We start from the raw sequence: 22,797 nt of genomic DNA, 5'->3' as shown, positions 1-22,797 counted from the left end.
GCTGGTGGAGAAAAATTCGGTAGCTGACGTCTCTTTGTGTGTAGTCAACAACGATATGTGTGGGGCTCTATTCCCAGTGAGCGCTGAACTCTTCGTCATACACTCCTGGAAATTGAAATAAGAACACCGTGAATTCATTGTCCCAGGAAGGGGAAACTTTATTGACACATTCCTGGGGTCAGATACATCACATGATCACACTGACAGAACCACAGGCACATAGACACAGGCAACAGAGCATGCACAATGTCGCCACTAGTACGGTGTATATCCACCTTCCGCAGCAATGCAGGCTGCTATTCTCCCATGGAGATGATCGTAGAGATGCTGGATGTAGTCCTGTGGAACGGCTTGCCATGCCATTTCTACCTGGCGCCTCAGTTGGACCAGCGTTCGTGCTGGACGTGCAGACCGCGTGAGACGACGCTTCATCCAGTCCCAAACATGCTCAATGGGGGACAGATCCGGAGATCTTGCTGGCCAGGGTAGTTGACTTACACCTTCTAGAGCACGTTGGGTGGCACGGGATACATGCGGACGTGCATTGTCCTGTTGGAGCAGCAAGTTCCCTTGCCGGTCTAGGAATGGTAGAACGATTGGTTCGATGACGGTTTGGATGTACCGTGCACTATTCAGTGTCCCCTCGACGATCACCAGTGGTGTACGGCCAGTGTAGGAGATCGCTCCCCACACCATGATGCCGGGTGTTGGCCCTGTGTGCCTCGGTCGTATGCAGTCCTGATTGTGGCGCTCACCTGCACGGCGCCAAACACGCATACGACCATCATTGGCACCAAGGCAGAAGCGACTCTCATCGCTGAAGACGACACGTCTCCATTCGTCCCTCCATTCACGCCTGTCGCGACACCACTGGAGGCGGGCTGCACGATGTTGGGGCGTGAGCGGAAGACGGCCTAACGGTGTGCGGGACCGTAGCCCAGCTTCATGGACACGGTTGCGAATGGTCCTCGCCGATACCCCAGGAGCAACAGTGTCCCTAATTTGCTGGGAAGTGGCGGTGCGGTCCCCTACAGCACTGCGTAGGATCCTACGGTCTTGGCGTGCATCCGTGCGTCGCTGCGGTCCGGTCCCAGGTCGACGGGCACGTGCACCTTCCGCCGACCACTGGCGACCTCACGCCCCACGTGTTGAGCAATTCGGCGGTACGTCCACCCGGCCTCCCGCATGCCCACTATACGCCCTCGCTCAAAGTCCGTCAACTGCACATACGGTTCACGTCCACGCTGTCGCGGCATGCTACCAGTGTTACAGACTGCGATGGAGCTCCGTATGCCACGGCAAACTGGCTGACACTGACGGCGGCGGTGCACAAATGCTGCGCAGCTAGCGCCATTCGACGGCCAACACCGCGGTTCCTGGTATGTCCGCTGTGCCGTGCGTGTGATCATTGCTTGTACAGCCCTCTCGCAGTGTCCGGAGCAAGTATGGTGGGTCTGACACACCGGTGTCAATGTGTTCTTTTTTCCATTTCCAGGAGTGTATTATTTCAGTTCGTCGTGTCATTTAATGTTCATACATATTCTCAACTAGCTGCTCGTGAATAACTTTAATTTTTAATGTCATTTTGTGTTAAATAGTTCAAATGGTTCAAATGGCTCTGAGCACTATGGGACTTAACTTCTAAGGTCATCAGTCCCCTAGAACTTAGAACTACTTAAACCTAACTAACCTAAGGACATCACTCACATCCACGCCCGAGGCAGGATTCGAACCTGCGACCGTAGCGGTCACGCGGTTCCAGACTGAAGCGCCTAGAACCGCACGGCCACACCGGCCGGCCCCCACCATCTGGTATCAATGCATTACCCTATCATCCATTATATATAATCATTTTCATAGTACACTTGATATTATAGATGAGTAGGACGCAAGACAGGACATAGATAATGTCCGCTTGACGTCAACAGTGTGTAACATTTTACTTTTTTTGAATAGGACAATGTTCCTCTCCAATAATTTTTAGATTAGTTACAATAAGCTTACGCTGCAAGAGAATTCGCTTGTATTTTTCAATATGTGGTCTGTTGTCGGTTTGAAGGCCTTCCATAACATCAGCAACGTAGTGCAACTCCACCGAGGGCTGTCTGGAGTACGGTGGAGATAGCAGTGTGAAAGTTGCGAGCTGTCGAAGACGATCTTCATATTCCTAATGCGATTAGGACATCGTATACTCTTGACGACGTTTAGCACCTGTGCAGTCAGTCACCCAATTTCAGAATTCATTTTGAGTAATGCTGCTAAATTCCCAAAATATTGTCTTTTTATATTGATGAGTAATATGGATAGTCGTCACGTTCATGTGCCGTCTACAACGCAAATTTAATGTTACTATCCTAGGAACTAACCTGCAATACGTTTTGTATTTCATAATCGGAACTATCTGCATTAACCGTCATCAGAGCAATGTCAGGGAACAGAATGCAGCAGTGCCTTGCTACCTACTTGAGGACCTGCTTGAGTCGTGTTCTAAGGAAAGGGTAGTTGCTGGTTCACATTATATTACACTAGCGAGAAGTACCGACTTTTCCTTTTCTCTGCAAACATCCAGAACTAAATTCAGTAACTAAATGCTAAGAATATATTTGCATTGTGCCAACTCAAAGATCAATAGATATGGATATAGATATAGATACAGATTTTTATATTTAAAGCCATTCTCGTTCTGCGTTGGAATAAACATCATTCATTATTTGCTTGTTCTTGTTACGATTGTTATTGTCATTCTCTCACTCACAAGAGTTTTCGCATTCCTATTTGGTATCGATGCACATGAAGAGTGGCTATGAAAGAAGGGAATACTGAATGTTACGTCATGCAGAATACACTCATTTACTTCGGCTCCTCGTGATCTGCGCTACAGGAGAAGTGAGATACATAAAGTTGACAGTGTGAGGACAGACCTGGTAGCACAACTGTGCAACTACACAGTGTTACCAGATAAAATGGTGCTGCGGAATCGAAAGTGTAGTACGGACTTTGCCACAGTAGCAGACAGCTGGTAATTTAGGACCATGACCGTGGATTACACTTTGGTCAGTGCTGGTTAGAGTGCTGCAACTGTAAATGGAAGGCTTTGTTTGATAGTCTTACGCTGATGCTGTCTGAATAAATTATGCCATTGGATACAAAGCGGTTTAGTTTTGAGACCTAACCCACGAGGCGGGAAGGCGCAGTGGTCTGCTTCAGGAATTCCAAGCAATAAAACACAAAAAACAACCCAGGAAGGGAGACATGCATTTGGAATCTGTTCATCGTTACGGGGTCAAACAAGAGGGTAACATTACTGAAACAATGATCGGGCTACTTAGTATATAATAGAGCATACAGATTTCAAGGAGGAAACGTATGAAGACGCAGACTTCCTCGTTATCAATATGTGCGGCATATCTTTCGTGTTAACGAAAGTAAATTCCCGCTTTACCTCTTCTTACGTGTCAAATGAAATGAATGCCATGAGGAATAGAATATTTGTTGACTGCGTCTCTTCTTGCTTCCATCCTTACCAACATATTTCTTCATTCTCGTGGATAATCATGACATTCTATGTGTATGCTGCAAAACATTGCAAGTGGACAAATTCGACATCGAGGTGCAAAGCGTTATATTCAATTCGAATAAGCTTCCGGTGTATTTTTACTTCGTTTGTATTTTTAGATGATTATGAAAATTACGGAAAATTATCTCACATGCTTTATGTTGAATGAGAAACATTGAATGATCCGTTTTGCTTTCCCTACGTCGAAATGATATAATGTCGGCGTCAACAGCCTTCTTCCACGCTGGAAGCTGAAACTTGTATGATTCTGGATTAATGATAATTGAATGTCTCATATGTATACATAGCCCACAAGGCGACGTCAGAAACCATCAGGGGAGAACGCCGCATAAAAACCAAACGTGCGCGCGCGTCTCCACTCTGAAGAACCGTATCGGAGAATCACGGCAAGCATGTCGCTGAAGAGCTGCCTCGTCAGAGAGCCTAGAAATGGCAGCGTCGTAGCAAGTATTTGTCAACACTCTGATAGTGCATTTACTTCCGGGTGTAGGTCGGCGTTACCTCGCTAAATTCACTTGACATTCGTTTTCCACATCGAAGACTCGTACGATATAATCCACTGCAAGATGACACAATTAGGAAGTATAGTAATTTCTAGACTCCAAGAACGGCGTTCTTCACATAAGTAACACCTGTTTGTGTGTGCATTCGGGAGGACGACGGTGCAATCCCGCGCCCGGCCATATTGATTTAGGTTTTCAATGATTTCCCTAAATCGCTTCAGGCAAATGCCGGGATGGTTCCTTAGGAAGGGCACGGCAGATTTCCTTCCCCATCCTTCCCTAATCCGAGCTTGAGCTCCGTCTCTAATGACATCGTTGTCGACGGGACGTTAAAACAGTAATCTCCACCTCCTCTGTTCGTGTGTTTAAGGTTGCGTTTTGAGGCTCAGGCAACATCGCAGTGACTATATTCCGCCTCTGGCAGCCAGTGTGTCGTTAGCTCAGAGGTTCCCTTGTGCGTTGCAGTGCTTGTACTATAAGACATAGCAGTTCGAATCACGGTAGAAGCCGCTGACTACAACCTTTTATTTTCCATTTTAATTAATGGAGTTGCAAACTGCTATTAAAAATTTCTTATGCGAAATCTGAAGAATGCCTTTAAACATCAATCTTCGTCCGATTTCGACTTGGTAAATTAAGTTAATATCATGGATTTCTGCTTTGCAAATTCCAAGGTGCTTCACTGTAAAATAGACCCTGAAAAGATTCAAACCGACTGTCAACGATATAAATTTGAGCTTTGTTCGTCATATAGGTCTAACATGTCAGAAGGTTGTGTATGAAGTGCACATGTTCATTAATATAGTTCCCTTCTTCTAAATTTTTGCAATAGCATTTAACTGTAGACGTTTTCTAACACCGGCGTTAGCAATTCCTTTCCGTTCTCTGAAACCTTCAAAACGACAATTTTTTCTGGTTTAAATCTGATGACCTTAACTATCACTTCCGATCAACAATAAATACTTCATGAACTCCAAATGTGCAGTGTTCCTGCACTGCTACAGAGCATGCATTGCAAGGTATTCACACAGTTTATCGCATAGACTTACCATAAGGAATGAAACATGAACTGTAATACACTTTACACCACAGACGCTCACTCTGGCTTGACGAAAACATCCAAACATTGACCAAAAGTTGCACAAATAATTGAGTTTGAAAGGAAAAGAAACGAGGTATGAAGCATTTATAAATTCATCGAATGTAGTGAGGTGGTTTCATTTCATCCCAGTCTATAAAATTAATTTCGGGCCATACTCAGCTCTTGCCGATTAATGTAATATAATACCCGCCTACTAATCAGGGCGTCTGTCTCCGTTGCTTTTGAGCGTGAATGGAAATTGTAGAAATTTTCTGTGGAGCAACATTTAATAATAAAGCGTTTTAAATCATCAAAAGCGATGAGCGGTAGCAGGCGCTTTCGATAAAGAACGGGGGAGTGCAGCGCCGCTGCTGTCGCCACGGCCGCTGCCAGTAGCCAGCAAATGGATCCCGGAGCTTTGCCGCATACGGCGTCCAGAGGAGGACAGTCTGCAGGAAATCTGCCGCAAAATCGTTACTGGATAAAATTTTGATATCGGTGTGTCACAAAGCGAAATAGATTGAATCTGCGATACCATTACATTCACGTCTTCAGCATTCAGACAGAAGAGGCTATAAAAATATTTTATGCCAGCTGCTCTCGATCCACTGACATTATGAACAGAAACAACGCACGCTACCGCTAGACCACAGGCGTAATCAGCCTAGAGTTTCTCTATCGTGGGACAAGTTTTCCTCCAGGAAGTGCCGCAGTCTACAGTGTTGCCAGATTGTGCAGATAACCGGACTTAGAGAATTAGCGAGTTGGCCAGTTTTTTTGTCCCATGTCGCGATCGGCGCGGACTTAGCCTCTGATGCGGCCGGCCGCCGGTCAAGTTTTATGTCAAAGAGTGTACATGCCACATTTACAGACTATCAGACGCACCTTAATTTTTAAGAATTTTTTAAAAAAATAACATTTTTACCATTTTTATTACTAGAGTGTACAGCCAGACTAAAAAAAATTCTTAGTTTATAAAACTGAACTGACCGTTAAAATCCCTGAAAATCATCTGAACTTTCTTCTTTTTCTTCTTCTTCTACTCCTCCTCCTCCTTCCTCTTTGTCGTCATTGTTGTTCTCTTCTTCACCAACATTGATAATGTTACTTCCGATGCACTTCTTGAAAGATTTAACAATAATTTTGGCCCTCACTCTGGACCATGACTGTTGTATCCACTGACGCACTTGTTTGATTGTAGGTCGTTCTAAAGCTCCCTTTGGTGTGAATTCATGTTGGGTTTCATCTATCATCCATTTGTTCCATTCCTCTGTCATGAACAGTTTACTTATCAAGACATCAAGACGTTTCAATTGTGAAGTCCTCACAGAATAACAGCAAGCTCTGTATTTCCCTGTCTCAATTTCTCTTTCACAGAATTTTTCAAATGACCACTAAACTGACCTAGCACAAGAAGAAAACTCCTCTTCAATATAGTACCTTTCCTTCTCTCCCACACTCTCTTTAATTACATACCAGCTTCTTCCATCCAACCATTATCATGTATGTGAACTCCGCCCGGTAATATTTCAGAAGGTTTTGGCATCGTTTTGTGCCTGAAAATGATTATTGGATTAAGTTTAGAACCATCAGCACAGCATGAAAGGACAGCATTGTATTGCTTTTTTTCCATGTCCATTTGTTTTTATGGTTACAGTTTTAGCACCTTTCATGGCAACAGTTTGTTATTCAGCACATCAAATGTCAGAAATGTTTAGTCTATATTCATTATTTGTCTTAGTTCCACACTGGTTTTCTTTTGGTGTTGGATAATACAGTGATGAGAAGATAACATTCTTTCTTCATACTCTTGTGGCATTTTCTGAGGGGTAGACCAGTAGCACCAATCAACTCCATCCTTAAAGTCCGCTAAGTTCTGGTGTGGCGCTAGCTTACAAGCATGTATTTAAATCATTTTTGTATTAATTCCAATACCATTTTGATGGCATCCTTTAATCCATTTCAATACATCATCTAGTTTTGGCCACTTTCCATTTAGTCCTCTGTTTGTATATTTAGTCTTTCTCATTTTTTCCATTTCTTCTTTGCTAGCCTGCCAATCGCAAATGGCGTTTCCTGTTGGTGGAGGGCCAAAATGCCACTCAGCTCCTCTGTTTCCATGCTATTCTGCATATGCTATTACTTTCAGTTTATAGCCTCCATTGTATGAATAACCTTTTTTTCCATTATGAAACTAGCTTCTAACAAAAATATTGCACTGTTACTGATAACACAAATCACATTCAGTTCAAGTTCAATGGCACTGTAGACTGCAATGACGCATCATACGCTAGACAGCGTTCTGGGTTTGTGATGGCAAGGGTGGGAGGGAGGCAATGTTAGCAGGCATGTGAGTTCCTACAACTCATGTTCATCGCATCTGTGCACTGCTGCGGCCAGCTGACTCCAAAGTTTCCAGATAGAGATAGGTTTCCCATGGCATCAAATATATGAACTGAACAAACTGCGCCAACTGAAATTCACCTATACTTGCTAAGGGTGCGTGGAGATAACACAGTAGGCACGAGTAATTGCAAGGTGGTGGATACTGCAAGTCAATAGTGGTGAAAAGAATGTGCACAAGAAGCCATACCTTTTCGACCCTGTTCAGCTTTCAGTTCTCATAATGATCTGTGTATTTCTACCCTTCAATTGCATGCACAAAAATGTTGGCTGTAATGACCTGGGCCAGACACTGCGCAACCTTGGTTATTTCAAAGTGTGTGTGAGATGGGTCCCACAATTACTTCAACAAGATAGGAAAAAAATCATCACATGGATATTTTTCAGGGCTTGTTGGACCAATAAGAGGCTAAGGTGACAATTTTCTGATCATCATCACTGACAATAAGATGTAGTATCACCACTACAAGCTGGAATCCAAAGACAGTCCACAGAGTAATTACCTGCAAATTCTCCAGCAAAGAAGTTGAAGACAAAGCCAATTTCTAGGCAAAGTGATGTGCACAGTCTTCTAGTATATGAAGGGTGTGGTTCTTATTTATGTCTGTAAGTCTAACACAACTGTCAATTAATACCACACTGACTAGGCTGAAAGCTGTAATTTCCAGAGACAAGCAAACACATAAATCCCACTGGCAACAATAATGTCAGGCTGCACAACAGAGCTGGTACTGTTTCCTATAAGCAGAGCATGAAGGCTCTTGACAAAAGTGCATAATGAATTGTGGGAGCTCTGTGGGAAAATGATAGTATGTATCTGAAATCTTACTGGATTTAATGTGCTGCTGTGCTTTCTTTATCTTTCTAGTTTGCAATAAAATAAATTGGTGGCATTAGTTTCAAAATGATCCACATAGGATACTGGAAGACAGGATTTGTAGAGAGGAGGATGGGGCTGCAGACAGTGAATTTAAGGTCATAGGGCAGAGGAGGTGGTACAGAAATAAAAGATTTGTTACAAGGACAACTTCTGTCTATGTAAATCAGAGAAGCTGGTGTTGGAAAGGGGGCAAGGATCCAAGGGCACGGATGTGTAGCAGCCACTGAAATCTAGCACGTTGTGATCAGCATTTATTCTGCCACTGGGTGACTATGACTAACTATGAACTTGCTTGTATATCTTCTCTTTAGATGATGATGATGATGATGATAAGGAGTTATGCATATGGTCTTGGGAACCTACATCCTTACACACAACTACTTCACTTTTGATGGGGAAAGTTATACAAAAATAATCCATCCACAGGCATCCCCATGCCAACCTCTTTGTGGACTATTTAGAAGAAACCATTCTACCCATCCAAAATCTCTGATCAGTTGTCTGGTTCAAATTCATTGGCAATATCTTCACAATCTGGACCTTGGGCCAAAACAGTGTCCCAGTACCTCCACAGCCTCAACACCTTCTCTTCCATCTAATTCATCTGGACCTTCTCAACACGCATTCCTGGATAGTCACCATCTCTTCAGTGGCTTCAAACAAACCTCTGTTCACAGCAAGCTAACTGGTCACCAACAGTACCCACATTGTGACACCTATCATCCCCATCACCCAATACGTCTGCAACCTGTGGTCTAGTGGTCAGCGTTGCTACCTCTAGATTGCAGGATGCCAGGTTTGGTTCTTAGCCAGGGTGCAGATTTTCTTTGCTTGGAGATTGAGTGTTCGTCTTGTCCTAATTATTTCTTCTCATTATCACTCACACACATTTAGCTGAAGTGGCGTAAAATAGAAATATTTGCATCAGGAATGGCTCTGAGCACTATGGGACTCAACATCTTAGGTCATAAGTCCCCTAGAACTTAGAACTACTTAAACCTAACTAACCTAAGGACATCACACACACCCATGCCCGACGCAGGATTCGAACCTGCGACCATAGCAGTCCCGCGGTTCCGGACTGCAGCGCCAGAACCGCACGGCCACCGCAGCCGGCTTGCATCAGGAGGCCGAACAACTACATACAATGTCTTCTGGCCTACAATGCCATATGACCATTTCATTTATTACTGAGTATTATCTTGTTGTAGAACAATATAATCGTATCATTCACCAGCCTAATTTTACTCATCCTATACTCATACATTTGTCTCTGTCATCATCCTCTTCCCCTTTTCTATCTTACCCTGCCTACAGCCAGAAGGAGGTGACCTATGGCACATTTCTATACTGGGTACCTGCTCCCTGTCCCTCGTGGCTATTAGTCACTCTTCCCTAGCCCTCCCTCCTAAACCCCATCTCCTTTCTCCCTTTATGCACTCCATCTGACAATCACTCACCACAGTCAAGCTGCAGTGCCAGCACAATGCAGTGACCAGAAACATTGTAGCAGAGCCTATGTATGTTTATTGACAAAAGATTCGTTCAAAAGCTAGTAACAGTCTGTCTTGTTTAAGTGTGGGCTGACAACTCAGCACCTCACTTATGTGGTAAGTTATTATCTGTATTTCTTTCATCATTTATATTCCACCAAGGAATTTTCATTAGCGCATTTGTATTCAAACCTTATATAACAAGTAACAGCTGATTAATTTGATTAACGTAAGATACTGAGCACACATCAACATTTTTCATTGTTAAATTGGTTGTTTGCTTGCATATTTGAAACCAAAAACTTGCACATTTTTCAAGTCCATATGTATATCATGCATATTAATGTCATCTAGGTTACAGTGACATATGAACTATTACCATGCACATCTCAATGCACTGAGTATCAGCATCATGGCAAGGATGATGCAACTACTACTTTCCCACTTAACTGCTCATGTGAGATATTGTGTACTGAAAACCATGCAAGAAAAGAAAATGCTGTAATGCTGCATATACACCATGCGATCAAAAGTATCCAGACACTCCAAAAACATACTTTTTCATATTAGGTGAATTGTGCTGCCACCTACTGCCAGGTACTCCATATCAGCAACCTCAGTAGTCATTAGATATCATGTGATAGCAGAATAAGGTGCTCTGCAGAACTCACAGACTTCAAACGTGGTCAGGTGATTGGATACCACTTGTGCCATACATCTGTATGCGAGATTTCCACACTCCTAAACATTCCTAGGTCCACTATTTCCGATGTGACAGTGAAGTGGAAATGTGAAGGGACACGTACAGCACAAAAGCACGCAGGCCGATCTTGTCTGTTGACTGACAGAGACCACAGACAGTTGAAGAGAGTCGTACTATGTAATAGGCAGACATCTATCCAGACCATCACACAGAAATTCCAAACTGCATCAGGAGCCACTGCAAGAACTATGACAGTTAGGTGGGAGGTGAGAAAACTTGGTTTTCATGATTGAGCAGCTGCTCATAAACCACACATCACTCCGGTAAATGTTGAACGATGCCTCACTTGGTGTAAGAAGTGTAACTGTTGGACAAGTGAACAGTGGAAAAACATTGTATGGAGTGAAGAAACACAGTACACAATGTGGCAATCCAATGGCAGGGTGTGGGTACGGGGAATGCCTGGTGAACGTCATCTGCAGCATGTGTAGTGCCAATAGTAAAATTCAGAGGTGGTGGTGTTATGGTGTGGTCGTGTTTTTTATGGAGGGGACTTGCAACCCTTGTTGTTTTGCATTGTACTATCACAGCAAAGGCCTACACTGATATTTTAAGCATCCTTGTGCTTCCCTTTGTTGAAGAGCGATTTGGGGGTGGCGACTGCATCTTTCAACATGATCGAGCACCTGTTCATAATGCACGGCCTATGGTGGAGTGGTTACATGTCAATAACATCTCTGTAATGGGCTGGCCTGTGCAGAGTTCTGACCTGAATCCTATAGAACACCTTTGGGATGTTTTGGAATGCCGACTTCGTGCCAGGCCTCACTGACCGACATCGATATCTCTCTTCAGTGCAGCACTCCGTCAAGAATGGGCTACCATTCCCCAGGAAACCTTCCAGCACCTGATTGAACATATGCCTGCGAGAGTGGAAGCTGTCATCAAGGCTAAGGGTGGCCCAACACCATATTGAATTCCAGCATTACCGATGGAGGGCGCCATGAACTTGTAAGTCATTTTCAGCCAGCTGTCCGGATACTTTTGATCACATAGTGTATCTAAGACTTAAAAAATACATTTGATGGGATTCTCTGAAGTCCACATTTACAAGGAAAGACTGAATACAGAATATTTTACTTTAAATCAAGAGATTATTTTCCTTTGTTGAATTTTAGGCCAAAAAAACGAATGTAATTGGAAAAAAAACCGAATGTAATTGACAAAAAACACAGAAAATTATTTGCTATATATTTTCCAAGCTACAGTTTTCCAGATTTGTCATTGTCTTCCCCCCACACATTATAAAATTTGTGCTGTTATTCGACAGCTTACAAATATGAAAGCTCTTATTTACAGATATAATGACTTTCCCTGAAAACACTATTAGTACACACTTCTGTGAACATTTACCATGCAGAAATCACTAATGTTACAGGCACTATGAAACATACTATGGAAATTGTAAAAGCATAGACAAGAAACAAAAGTTATTGACATTAAACAGTTAGGTACATCCAAAATACAATAACAGTTTCTGAAGATGCTATCTTTTTGTAACTCTTAAAAATAAATAATTACTGATATTATATTTTACCAAGTTGACATCTACTTCCAGCTCCCAAAATCTGTCATTCATTATTCCAGCATTGTTTACAACAATGTCAAGGCAGCCAAATTCAGAAATTGTTGTCTGAAAAGATTCTGTAATGAAACATAGTGAAGTCACTGATTATTATCAGATTTGAAACAAAGTATTGTAGCTTTAAAATGTGCATTCCAATTGTGGTAGGTTGTGTGTGTATTTCAGCAGTTAACTCCATGGTTGATGAAAGCTATGAGTGTTGTTTGAAAATGTGACCTACTCACAACAAGAACACACACCTCCTCCTTTTCAAACACAAATTTCTGTTGCTTTTATTTTCCACATTCCATTTATATGAACATTCAAACATTTTGACATTACATAGATATCATGCATTATGTACAACAACCGAAAGGAAAGACAACAATGGTTCACCAAGATTATTCCGTCATTGTGGACAAAAGACAGACTAGCATTAGTTTTAAGAGAGATCTGCTAAATAGTGTGAATCATGTATGGAGCATTCATTGAGTCTCCTAATGACTCAGTAGATTTTCAAATACATGTGACACCCTAAACTGTCATGCTGTTGACATTTTAGTGGCTGCCATATTTCTCATTGACCCTTGGTATTAGAACTGGGTTCTTTAATCTGTATCATGCAGTGAACTATTTTTTTCTATATGAGTAATCATCTACAAGAGTTGCATGTTACACTGAGTTCAGAATGATTTGAGAAGAGCTGAAGGATTTGAATAACACTCTTTCCAAATACAAAACATGTTAGAACAATTGCTTCAACTTATTCAACAATGATGACCATACTGGAATTTTGTCAGTTTCCTTTGATAGCACTGTGCTGGACCAAAAAGGGTTAGTTATAAACTTAATAAGATGTATCTAGTTAGTGTAACTATATAACATAATAAGAAAAACTTTGTTTAGAGTGAATCTAGGGTAGACAACCACTGAGACTCAGTGGGATGGCTCAATGGAGGTACAAGTAAAATATCACTACCTAGCAGCAAGTAATGTTACAGGGATAGGTGTCACCAGAAATTTATTCGGAGGAGGGGGCAGTCTTTAAAATAGCCATATTTGGTAAAAATGAGTTGATCCGTTCGAGCCATGTCATGCCACAAGAATTAAATTTCAAAGGTGTGCAAAGAACGTATTATATTCCAGAGAATTGATGGTTACCTACGGTGTACGAAAATTCTGTAATGAATAAATAGTCTGTACTCAAGATAGAAAGGGCAAATGCCACCTCTTGACCTATCAACCCACTTACAGATGCTTATGGTTACAGGGTGCATTGGAGTTGCATATAGGATGCAAATACAAGAAAAAAAATACTGTGTCACATTTTAAAACAAAACCTACAGTTATAAGCACATCAAATTCAAGTTGACAGGGCTATAACAAAGTGACAGAATATGTCACATTTTAACAGAAACAATAAATAATGAACTGGATATTACAAGTCAGTTGGCATTTGGCAATGAAGTAGCTTTCTCCGCAAGAAGAAATGAAAACCAGATAAGGAGAATTGCATGACACTATGTATGATGCTGTGGTATATCGAGAGGTTGTAACAATGGAAAATTTTACTGAAATGGAGGGGGATCTGCAACGAATTGACACACGGTGCAGGGAATGGCAAATGAATCTCAATGTAGACAAGTGTAATGTGCTGCAAATACATAGAAAGAAAGATCCTTTATCATTTAGCTACAATATAGCAGATCAGCAACTGGAACCAGTTAATTCCATAAATTATCTGGGAGTAGGCATTAGGAGTGATTTAAAATGGAATGGTCATATAAAGTTGATTGTCGGTAAAGCAGAGGCCAGACTGATTCATTGGAAGAATCCTAAGGAAATGCAATCCGAAAAGAAAGGAAGTAGGTTACAGTACACTTGTTCGCCCCCTGCTTGAATACTGGTCAACAGTGTGGGATCCGTACCAGATAGGGTTGATAGAAAAGATAGAGAAGATCCAACGGAGAGCAGCGCGCTTCGTCACAGGATCATTTAGTAATCGCGAAAGTGTTACAGAGATGATAGACAAACTCCAGTGGAAGACTCTGCAGGAGAGACACTCAGGAGTCAGTATGGGCTTTTGTTGAAGTTTCGAGAACATACCTTCACCGAGGAGTCAAGCAGTATATTGCTCCCTCCTACATAAGTCTTGCAAAGAGACCATGAGGATAAAATCAGAGAGATTAGAGCCCACACAGAAGCATACCGACAATCTTTCTTTCCACGAACAATACGAGACTGGAATAGAAGGCAGAACCGATAGAGGTACTCAAAGTACCCTCTGCCACACACCGTCACGTGGCTTGCGGAGTAACCCGGAAGGTGTACTTTTCATTTCCGATCAAAAGCAGAGCCATGTGTGAAAGCACCCACGTGATTAACCAACTGACCTGCCTACACTGTGATGCATTCTATGTGGGAATGACCAGCAACAAACTGTTCATTCACATTGTCTTCAAATATGTCTGCTTGTGTTTGTATATGTGTGGATGGATATGTGTGTGTGTGCGAGTGTATACCCGTCCTTTTTTCCCCCTAAGGTAAGTCTTTCCGCTCCCGGGATTGGAATGACTCCTTACCCTCTCCCTTAAAACCCACATCCTTTCGTCTTTCCCTCTCCTTCCCTCTTTCCTGATGAGGCAACAGTTTGTTGCGAAAGCTTGAATTTTGTGTGTATGTTTGTGTGTCTGTCGACCTGCCAGCACTTTCATTTGGTACGTCACATCATCTTTGTTTTTTTTTTATATACCTATCTGTACACATCATTCACCTGTGTCTCCAGCAAATTTTGTCCTACAATTTCCTTTTCATGCAGCTCAATGATTATCGCTTATATCTTCTCAACTATGTGCTGCACAATGATATAATTTTTTAGGTACATTCAGTGGCATATGTGGATACTGTCTACAAAATGTGTTGTGACTGGAGTTAGTAGCAAAGAAGTAATATAGTTGAACTTCATGGATGCTTCAGCAGTTTTTCACACATCTCAGTGTTTATGATGTCATACGTCCTGAACTATGTATTGTACAATGATATAATTTTGCAGGTACATTCAGTTGTCTATGTGAAGACTGTCTACAAAGTGTATTGTGAGTACAGTTAGTAGTAAACAAGTAACAAATTAAAACACAACTGATGCAGCAGTTTTACTGCATGAACAGTGAAAATGTTTTCCCTTTCATGATTTTGTGGGGGGAGGGGGGTGCTGTCATCAAGAAAATGTTTTTTTTTTTTAAAGCATTTTTGAAATGATTTGCAAAATTTGTTGCAAGTCACTAAGTTCTCTCATCATCAAATACTTGATGAATAAAGTCTGGGTATTTGCATATCGTGGGCTGCACTTCTTGTCACCTACACCCCTTCGATGGGTAAATGGTCCTTACCCAACCATTGATTCTTTCCAGACAGTAAGTGATATGGGTACTGAATTTGGTTGAAACTGATCCAGTGGTATAGGAGTAGATGTGGTACATATGTACATGCGTACATTTTTTATAATACATATGGGTATATCACTCTGCACACATTTGGTACACTTCCGATTCAACAACTGAAATGTAGTTAAGTTACAACAAACCTCAGAAGGCTGACACTGCTTCTGCATCTGGAGAAACTGCAATGGGAATACCATAGTACCTAACTATAGGGCAGTTAAGAGTTCATATTTCATATTAACAATACAGTATTTCATTTAGGTCAGGCATTTGAATCAATTACTTTTGCAGATGATACACATATTGCCACTTCATAAAGTGAGGAAACAAATAATGATATTTTGTGAAAGTTATTAACTGGCTTTGAAAATATGAGGTAGCATCAAACTTGGGGGTGGAGTGGACAATACAGTTCATCTGCACAGATTTTATCAACTATATATAATAAATGAAAAGTGAAGTTCCAAGTTACTGTCTATAATTGTTGATGAAAACACATACATACATCTTGTGAGTCCAAAAAGTTATGAGACTGTAAAAAATAGAGTAAGATTAAGATGGTGGTTTTAACACTTCAGATATTCTTCATTGTCTACCTTCCCCCCCCCCCCCCCCCCCTCCCCCGCCCGCCCATGCATCCCCCAACTCACCCTGTTCATACAACCATGTGAAACTGTCAGAAAAGTCCTCTTTTGGAATGGTGATCAACTCGTGCATCACATTTGCACCTGCTTTGGTCTTTGTGAACCATTAAAGAGTCATTCCACACTTCGTTGTTTTGTGGTAGGTTTGTATTTGTAACGAAGTCTCATCACCTATGATGATTCTTTTCCAGAAAAGAATGTCTGCATTTTCATTTGAATAAAATCACAACAGGCATCCCAGCCCTGTCAGTTCTGTTCAGAACTCTCAAGATATGCGAGACAAACTTTACCCACATTTCTCTCTTCTTCAAAGCATTCTGGAGAATATCTTGAATACTTGATTTGGTGATGCACAAAGCTTGTTGCTCCACTGTGATTACTGTCAAACTATTGATGATACACTGGTTGCACATCTATTAGTCCACACTTAGGCAGTAAAGCCTGAGCATAACACTGGTCACAATGCTGTGTTCAGAAGCCCACAACCAAGTATATCTCAGCCCACAATTTTCGAAGCAGGAGACGCCTGTCACTCAAAAACTGGGCTCATTTTCTGTAAGAACAATGTACGGACATCTCACTACCTGGCCCATGACAGATGCTGCCTTTCGTTGTCAATTTCTGGAGCAACATTGTAAGAAACAGTGGTGAACATAAGAGTTGTCATCACAACTGACTGAGCCAATGCATACTTGCATTGTCATGAGTTTGATGCATATACTTATGTTTTGCTGTAACACTGTTACAAATGTCAAATTTGTTGAATGATCAAAACTAATGGGGAAGTATTCGATCATTTTGGATCGCAGGGAGAAATATTTGATTGGGAAGAGTTTGACAAAGATTCATATTGAGGTAAATGTCAATCTGTTTTAGAATTTTAATCGCTGCTTTTGTTGCTACAGACACTGCTGGTATAATTAGTTTTGTTTTATTTGCCTTCATCTCATCTTTTTTACTGATGAATCTCGTGACAAAGCATCATCCAACATGTGATTCCAATATACACATGAATTTGCTCAAGAACTCACACTTTTTTGTAAGAATAATTTTACTTTCTGCCATCATTGTTACAAATTTTTTACCGTGTCAAAGAACTACAGTAAATATGAAAAATAAACCTTAAGCATGGTCTATTTTAATATGTATTAATCTTTAAGATACATCCCCATAAATGTGCCTATAATATTTTAAATAGCATAAATGGCTGGGATTCCGGGAGTGGGGTGGGGGTGGGGGGAGGAGGTCATACTTTACTTTGTGTAGCTCAAGAGCAGATATTTCAGTAGGAAGATCTTTAAGTATGTGCTCAACCCTTTTTTTCCCTTACTTTTCTTGCTCAAAATTGTTTCAGTGGATATGCGCCATCATCAGCTGGCATATAAGCTTGCAATTAAGATTATCAATTAAACCACCTAGTCAAATAACTGCTAAAACACTTAGAGTAATTAATGTTGAATTGTGTATAAATTGGTAAGTTAACATATTTTCATTCACTGACATCCTTTGGGATAACATTTAGGAGTACTCAATTCTGCAAAAAGTATTCACTGCACAAAAGAAAGTAATGAGAGAGTAATAATGATCTTTACAAATGCGCAGTTGCCATTTAGTAAACCTACCTCAATCACGGGTCAGTAAAATAAACTGTTACAAAGCTACAGCATTTAGCCATTGAAGCAAAATGTCAGAGTAAGAAAAAGTGTTTTCATATGTAAATTAAAAGTTTCTTTCCTGAACTATTTTACTTCTGGCACTGGAGAATTCTTGAACAGTAATACATTGTCAGATATGAATTTTAAGTGTTTGTGGTTTTTTTTTTAAAAAAAAAAGGTCTTTATTGCAAAGTTTCTTGAACAGAATTACCAGGTTCAACAATACAACAGCCATCTTCAGAATCTCTCATTCTGCTGCACTGCAACAAGTAATGACATGTAAAAATAATATTTGTCAAAACTGATTATTTTACAGGGTTCTAACTTAGCGCAGTGCAGTGCAGTAGAATGACAGATTTGGAAGATGACTATTGTACAGCCAAAACTTAATTCTGTTTTTTTTTAAAAAAAAAAAAAAAAAAAAAAAAAAAAAAAAAAAAAAAAAAAAAAAATCAAGACAATTACATAAAAATTATATGCATCATATGATTTGCCCTCCAAATTATCATTATGTATCTAATTCCACAATTCCACACATTTAAGTGTAAACTTATGTTGTGCTCACCACCTCCCCTGCATTTCTTGTCTTTTATGTGTGATATCACACTGCGTAAAAGGGGGAGGGGGGGGGGGGGGGAGGGAAAGTGAGGCACCCAGAAGAGGAAGAGGAAATGAATTGAAACTTCACAGGTTGATAGGGTATGCGATTTTATTTTAGTGATTACAATATCAAGTTAAATGAGTAATTACTTGCACAGACCTCCTTCAAAAATGTTCAATATCCCCATATAGTACTATTTAGTATGGGTCCCTTGTACTGGAGCAATATTCGTAGATGGGATGCACACATTTTGTAAGCTGTCTCTTTGTTGATTGTCTTCATTTTCCCTGTATCCTGCTAATGAAATGAACTTCAGGTGATGTTTGGTGTTTAATTGTGTTTCAGTTTTATCACGACGCACAATAATGACTTGAAAAATTATGTAATACATGCACCAAAAGAAGTGGGTGTGCTGGCAGGGCATGCTACTGAGACTAGTGGTGATTGAATTGGTCCTGGAAGAGAGATGGAGGAGGGAAAATTGAGTGACACACACACACTGGATATGCACCACAGACCAAACCAGTGGCAGTAAAGGAAGGATGGTGTCATCAAATAATGTACATGGCATTCAAAGATAGGTTTTCTAGTATGGAAAGTTGACAGAAGACATCTCCTGAATTTCCCTGATATGACACCACTTCTGCAAGAAATACAAAGGAGGAACACATTGCACAAACTATTAGATTATAAAACTGTTCCTATCAAACCAATTTTATTGTTTTGTAATTAGCACTTGCAAATTTTTGTCACAGTTCCAGTAATGAATGAAAGGTCAAATATTACATCTCAGCTGAGGCATGCTTTTGTTGAAATCCACCCTGAGAATGGAGCATTTTTCAACACTTCATGTGACATTTTCAACACCTAAACAACAACAGTTGTTTTTATTTTTAAGTCAACAAAACATATATTAAATATTGATGTACTAGTCGTATAACATATCTGTGGTTGCAAATGCAAAAAATTACAGATAAATATCATTGTTCTTTCCTACAAACATCACAGATTCAAAAACATTTACATTTAGTCCTTAAATAATCACTACTTAAGTCCATAATTTCACAATCGAACTTGCCCTGTAAAACGGCTTAATCATCATCACATTCAGAAAATTTGTTCAGCGTAACTTTTCTCGCAACCTCCAATTTAATTTTTTGTTTATTTTCCTGATTTGATTTTCTTTGGCCCCAATCATTTTCTTCTTTCTTCTGCCAGTTTTGGCTTTTCCAAGTGCCTTTGGAAAAGGACTGATATCTTCACCTAGGTCTCATTTACTTGTGCTTGATTGCAGTCTTTTGCTTTTGATGTTGTTGGCCTAAGACTACACAACAAAATTGCTGGATTTTGTTTGCTTGTGCTAGGTTCATATTCAGTTGTGCTGTTTGCTTCCGGAGGCAAGAAACCTACTAATACATCCATGGTGTATGTTCAGTCTTATATGAAAGTAACTGAATGAGTATCTTATCCCTAATACAAAATATATATCTGTCTGATGTTTCCTTTTATTAACAGCTGTTGCTCTTGGGTTTCAGGTTTCCATAAGGGAAGCAGATAACATCCCTGACCCAGTCAAATCTGTTATTTTGTTTGTGTCCTTACTACTATGTATGCTAGAGCCCATTAGTTTTGCATTTTGTAAGCAAGATATATTTGTTTGTCAGTGCATAGTTAATATTTCTAACTTTTAATAATGTAATTGTAACATTTAAATTCCTCATCTTTGAAAACTTGTATACCATGAGTGAAGCTGGTGCTCGATTACTGTCACCCAGAGTAATATTATCTGCATTCATGTTTCTCACCCTATCAAATGCACTACACTAGACATCCCAAACAGATCTACAGCAGTTTTAAGAGACATGCCATATTTTACTTCTTTCATGGCTTTTGTGATTTTTTTCCTCACTCACTTCTGATTTAATACAATTCTCTCTATAATTTCATAACATATTACCCAAGTCAATGAGAAAGCAACTTACTTTGGACCTATTACTCCACATAGTTATATATTACTGCCCAAATAAATTATTTTGATGGGCTGCAGGTACACTTCAAGAGTGTTGAAATCTAGGCCCACAGGTTTATTGAAATCTTCCCCAAGTGCAACCATCAAGATTAATGCAGTGTTGTACTTACTTTACAAAAAGTGTTTCAAGTAGTGTATGGAATTTTAAATACAGCAGCTCCCAATAAATGGGGAGGATGAGTATGATGTGCCTCAGTTACCTAGGTGTACAAAAATTGTGCTATTCAAAAACTGTACTTTTCACAGCATCACACCATGTTTACGTAACGGTACAGCACAGTCAGCAACTGTTCTAATAAGGAACTGTCAACCAATTACACAGAGGTTGCAGTGGTGAGTAACTGAAATTGTTTAACGGTGCCCGTATTTTAAATGTGGCACCATCCCCTCCTTAACCCCTACTGGTTAGTCTACAGTCTTTAAAACTGTGGCATATGCTCATTTGGTCTACTTCGAAAACGAGAAAAATATTTTTCTGACGCTCTTTGTATTTCACTCACTCGCAAAAAGGACGGATTTTAAATTTGACAGATGAGTAAAAAATGATTATGATAAGGTGGCTTCTACACTACTAGACTGTCATTTTATCACATGCAGAACCGTAAATATTGAAGTATTTATATGTTAAGCATGCAAAAACGTCGAGCGATCGCAATACTCAAAATGTAGCAAACCTTCGTATTGGGGGTAATCCGTGACATCACACTGACAAAACAGCACTTTGTCTTTGCCATATTTTTCTTCCAACCGTTGAACAAGCTGCTCCCCTGCCTCAGCATTTATATCGCATATAGAAACCTGTAACATTGGTGTTTTGTTAATCTTTGTATCATGGCGTTCCTCCACACTATCATTACAATATGGAATTCTATCTCAAGTATCGAAGTGCTGATACAGCACTATTACGGTCTACGCGTCGTCGGTTACACTACACGCTTAATGTAGAAATTTATTCTTCTTGCAAAAATACATCAACAAAATCGAAGCAGGTCCCAAATTACGCAATTCATTACCTTCACCCCATGTTTCAGCAACTCTTCGCAGTAAGCGCGACCTATTCCTGCAGCTCCTCCTGTTACTAGGGCTACTTTCCCTTTCAAATCCATGTCAATATTCTACCAACTACTGAGACACTAATATATGTACATATTTTGACAGAGTACCGGTGTTTCATCTGACAGTACTCGTCAAAGCCTTTAACTGCCAAGATATTTCACGCTACGATGACGCTAGAAATATAGATTGGACGAGATATTTGACATTACTACTCCTTGACCGTAGCCAAAAAATAACAATATCACTCATGTCGCATTAGTTACACTGGATCATTTTTTACAATTGCGTGTATCAAGAACTCTTGCAGTATCATACAAAATTCTACTAATCAATCAGCAAAACAACAAAGGAAAACGAAGAAAACTGTTTTGAAACTGTATGTGATAATTTTATTCCTACGAAAGAAATATAATTTGATTAGTGATCATCTATAATTTTTTCTCACTGCTTCAAATTCGTAAGTAAAAAAAAGAAAATGTTAAAAATAAACGAAATAGCAAACGTTGACTTCTTTATGAAGCGCTATCAGACATTACGATTTATGCATCCGTTTGCATCGTCATCATACTTTCTTACTCCATAATTAGTCACACTAATGTCAATTACTTCAACAGCGTTTGCCGCACTACGTCTTTCTCATTTCTGGTGAAATGTGCAGATGTCGAGGTGAATGATAATAATCGATACAATCGCCAAAACATCGACGCCTTGCATTTAGGGAACAGTCATATATCCTACAACACACATTTAATACAGTTAGTTCGCGTTCGTACAAGCAGAAAGGGTATAGTCTTGTTTGTGAAGATCGCATCCGATTCGCGCTTTTAGTTCGGCAACGAAACATCGATACACTCTATAATCGATACCTTGAGGCTTGAACTATTCAAGAAGTTCCCGTGAGTGTCTACGAGATGGCATCAACCGCATCAGAAACTGTTGCGATTTACAAAAAATTTAAAGAATTGCCCATATTCGTAACAGAAAACCATAATGAGGTATGTGGAAATGTGAAACTAAATATTAAAAATATTGAATTCCATCCCAAATTCACTTGGCAAGAAATATTCAAAGACATTATTTTGTTACCACGTGTTGCTCAGCGACATGT

General features: G+C 40.2%; 2 protein-coding genes across 2 annotated transcripts in view; one reads left to right on the top strand and one right to left on the bottom strand.

The window, feature by feature from the left end:
• The window catches only part of LOC124790007 (15-hydroxyprostaglandin dehydrogenase [NAD(+)]-like), a 105,900-nt gene extending 84,051 nt beyond the window's left edge, over nucleotides 1-21,849 (bottom strand). The window contains exons 1-3 of the mRNA XM_047257551.1: nucleotides 21,647-21,849; nucleotides 21,308-21,431; nucleotides 12,238-12,344 (exon numbers count right to left, since the gene is read on the bottom strand). Coding sequence (XP_047113507.1) covers nucleotides 12,238-12,344; nucleotides 21,308-21,431; nucleotides 21,647-21,739 — 324 coding nt within the window. The 5' untranslated portion in view covers nucleotides 21,740-21,849. The remainder of the gene's footprint in view (nucleotides 1-12,237; nucleotides 12,345-21,307; nucleotides 21,432-21,646) is intronic.
• Nucleotides 21,850-22,422: 573 nt separating this feature from the next.
• LOC124788676 (UPF0489 protein C5orf22 homolog) overlaps nucleotides 22,423-22,797 on the top strand; it is a 181,405-nt gene continuing 181,030 nt past the window's right edge. Inside the window, exon 1 of the mRNA XM_047255958.1 lies at nucleotides 22,423-22,684. Within this exon, the coding sequence (XP_047111914.1) occupies nucleotides 22,601-22,684 (84 nt within the window). The 5' untranslated portion in view covers nucleotides 22,423-22,600. The remainder of the gene's footprint in view (nucleotides 22,685-22,797) is intronic.

This window comes from Schistocerca piceifrons, chromosome 3 (genome assembly GCF_021461385.2).
Source record: "Schistocerca piceifrons isolate TAMUIC-IGC-003096 chromosome 3, iqSchPice1.1, whole genome shotgun sequence".
In the NCBI taxonomy this organism is placed as follows: domain Eukaryota; kingdom Metazoa; phylum Arthropoda; class Insecta; order Orthoptera; family Acrididae; genus Schistocerca; species Schistocerca piceifrons.
Note: the sequence above shows the minus strand (reverse complement) of the source record. Positions and strands in the feature narration are given on the sequence as shown.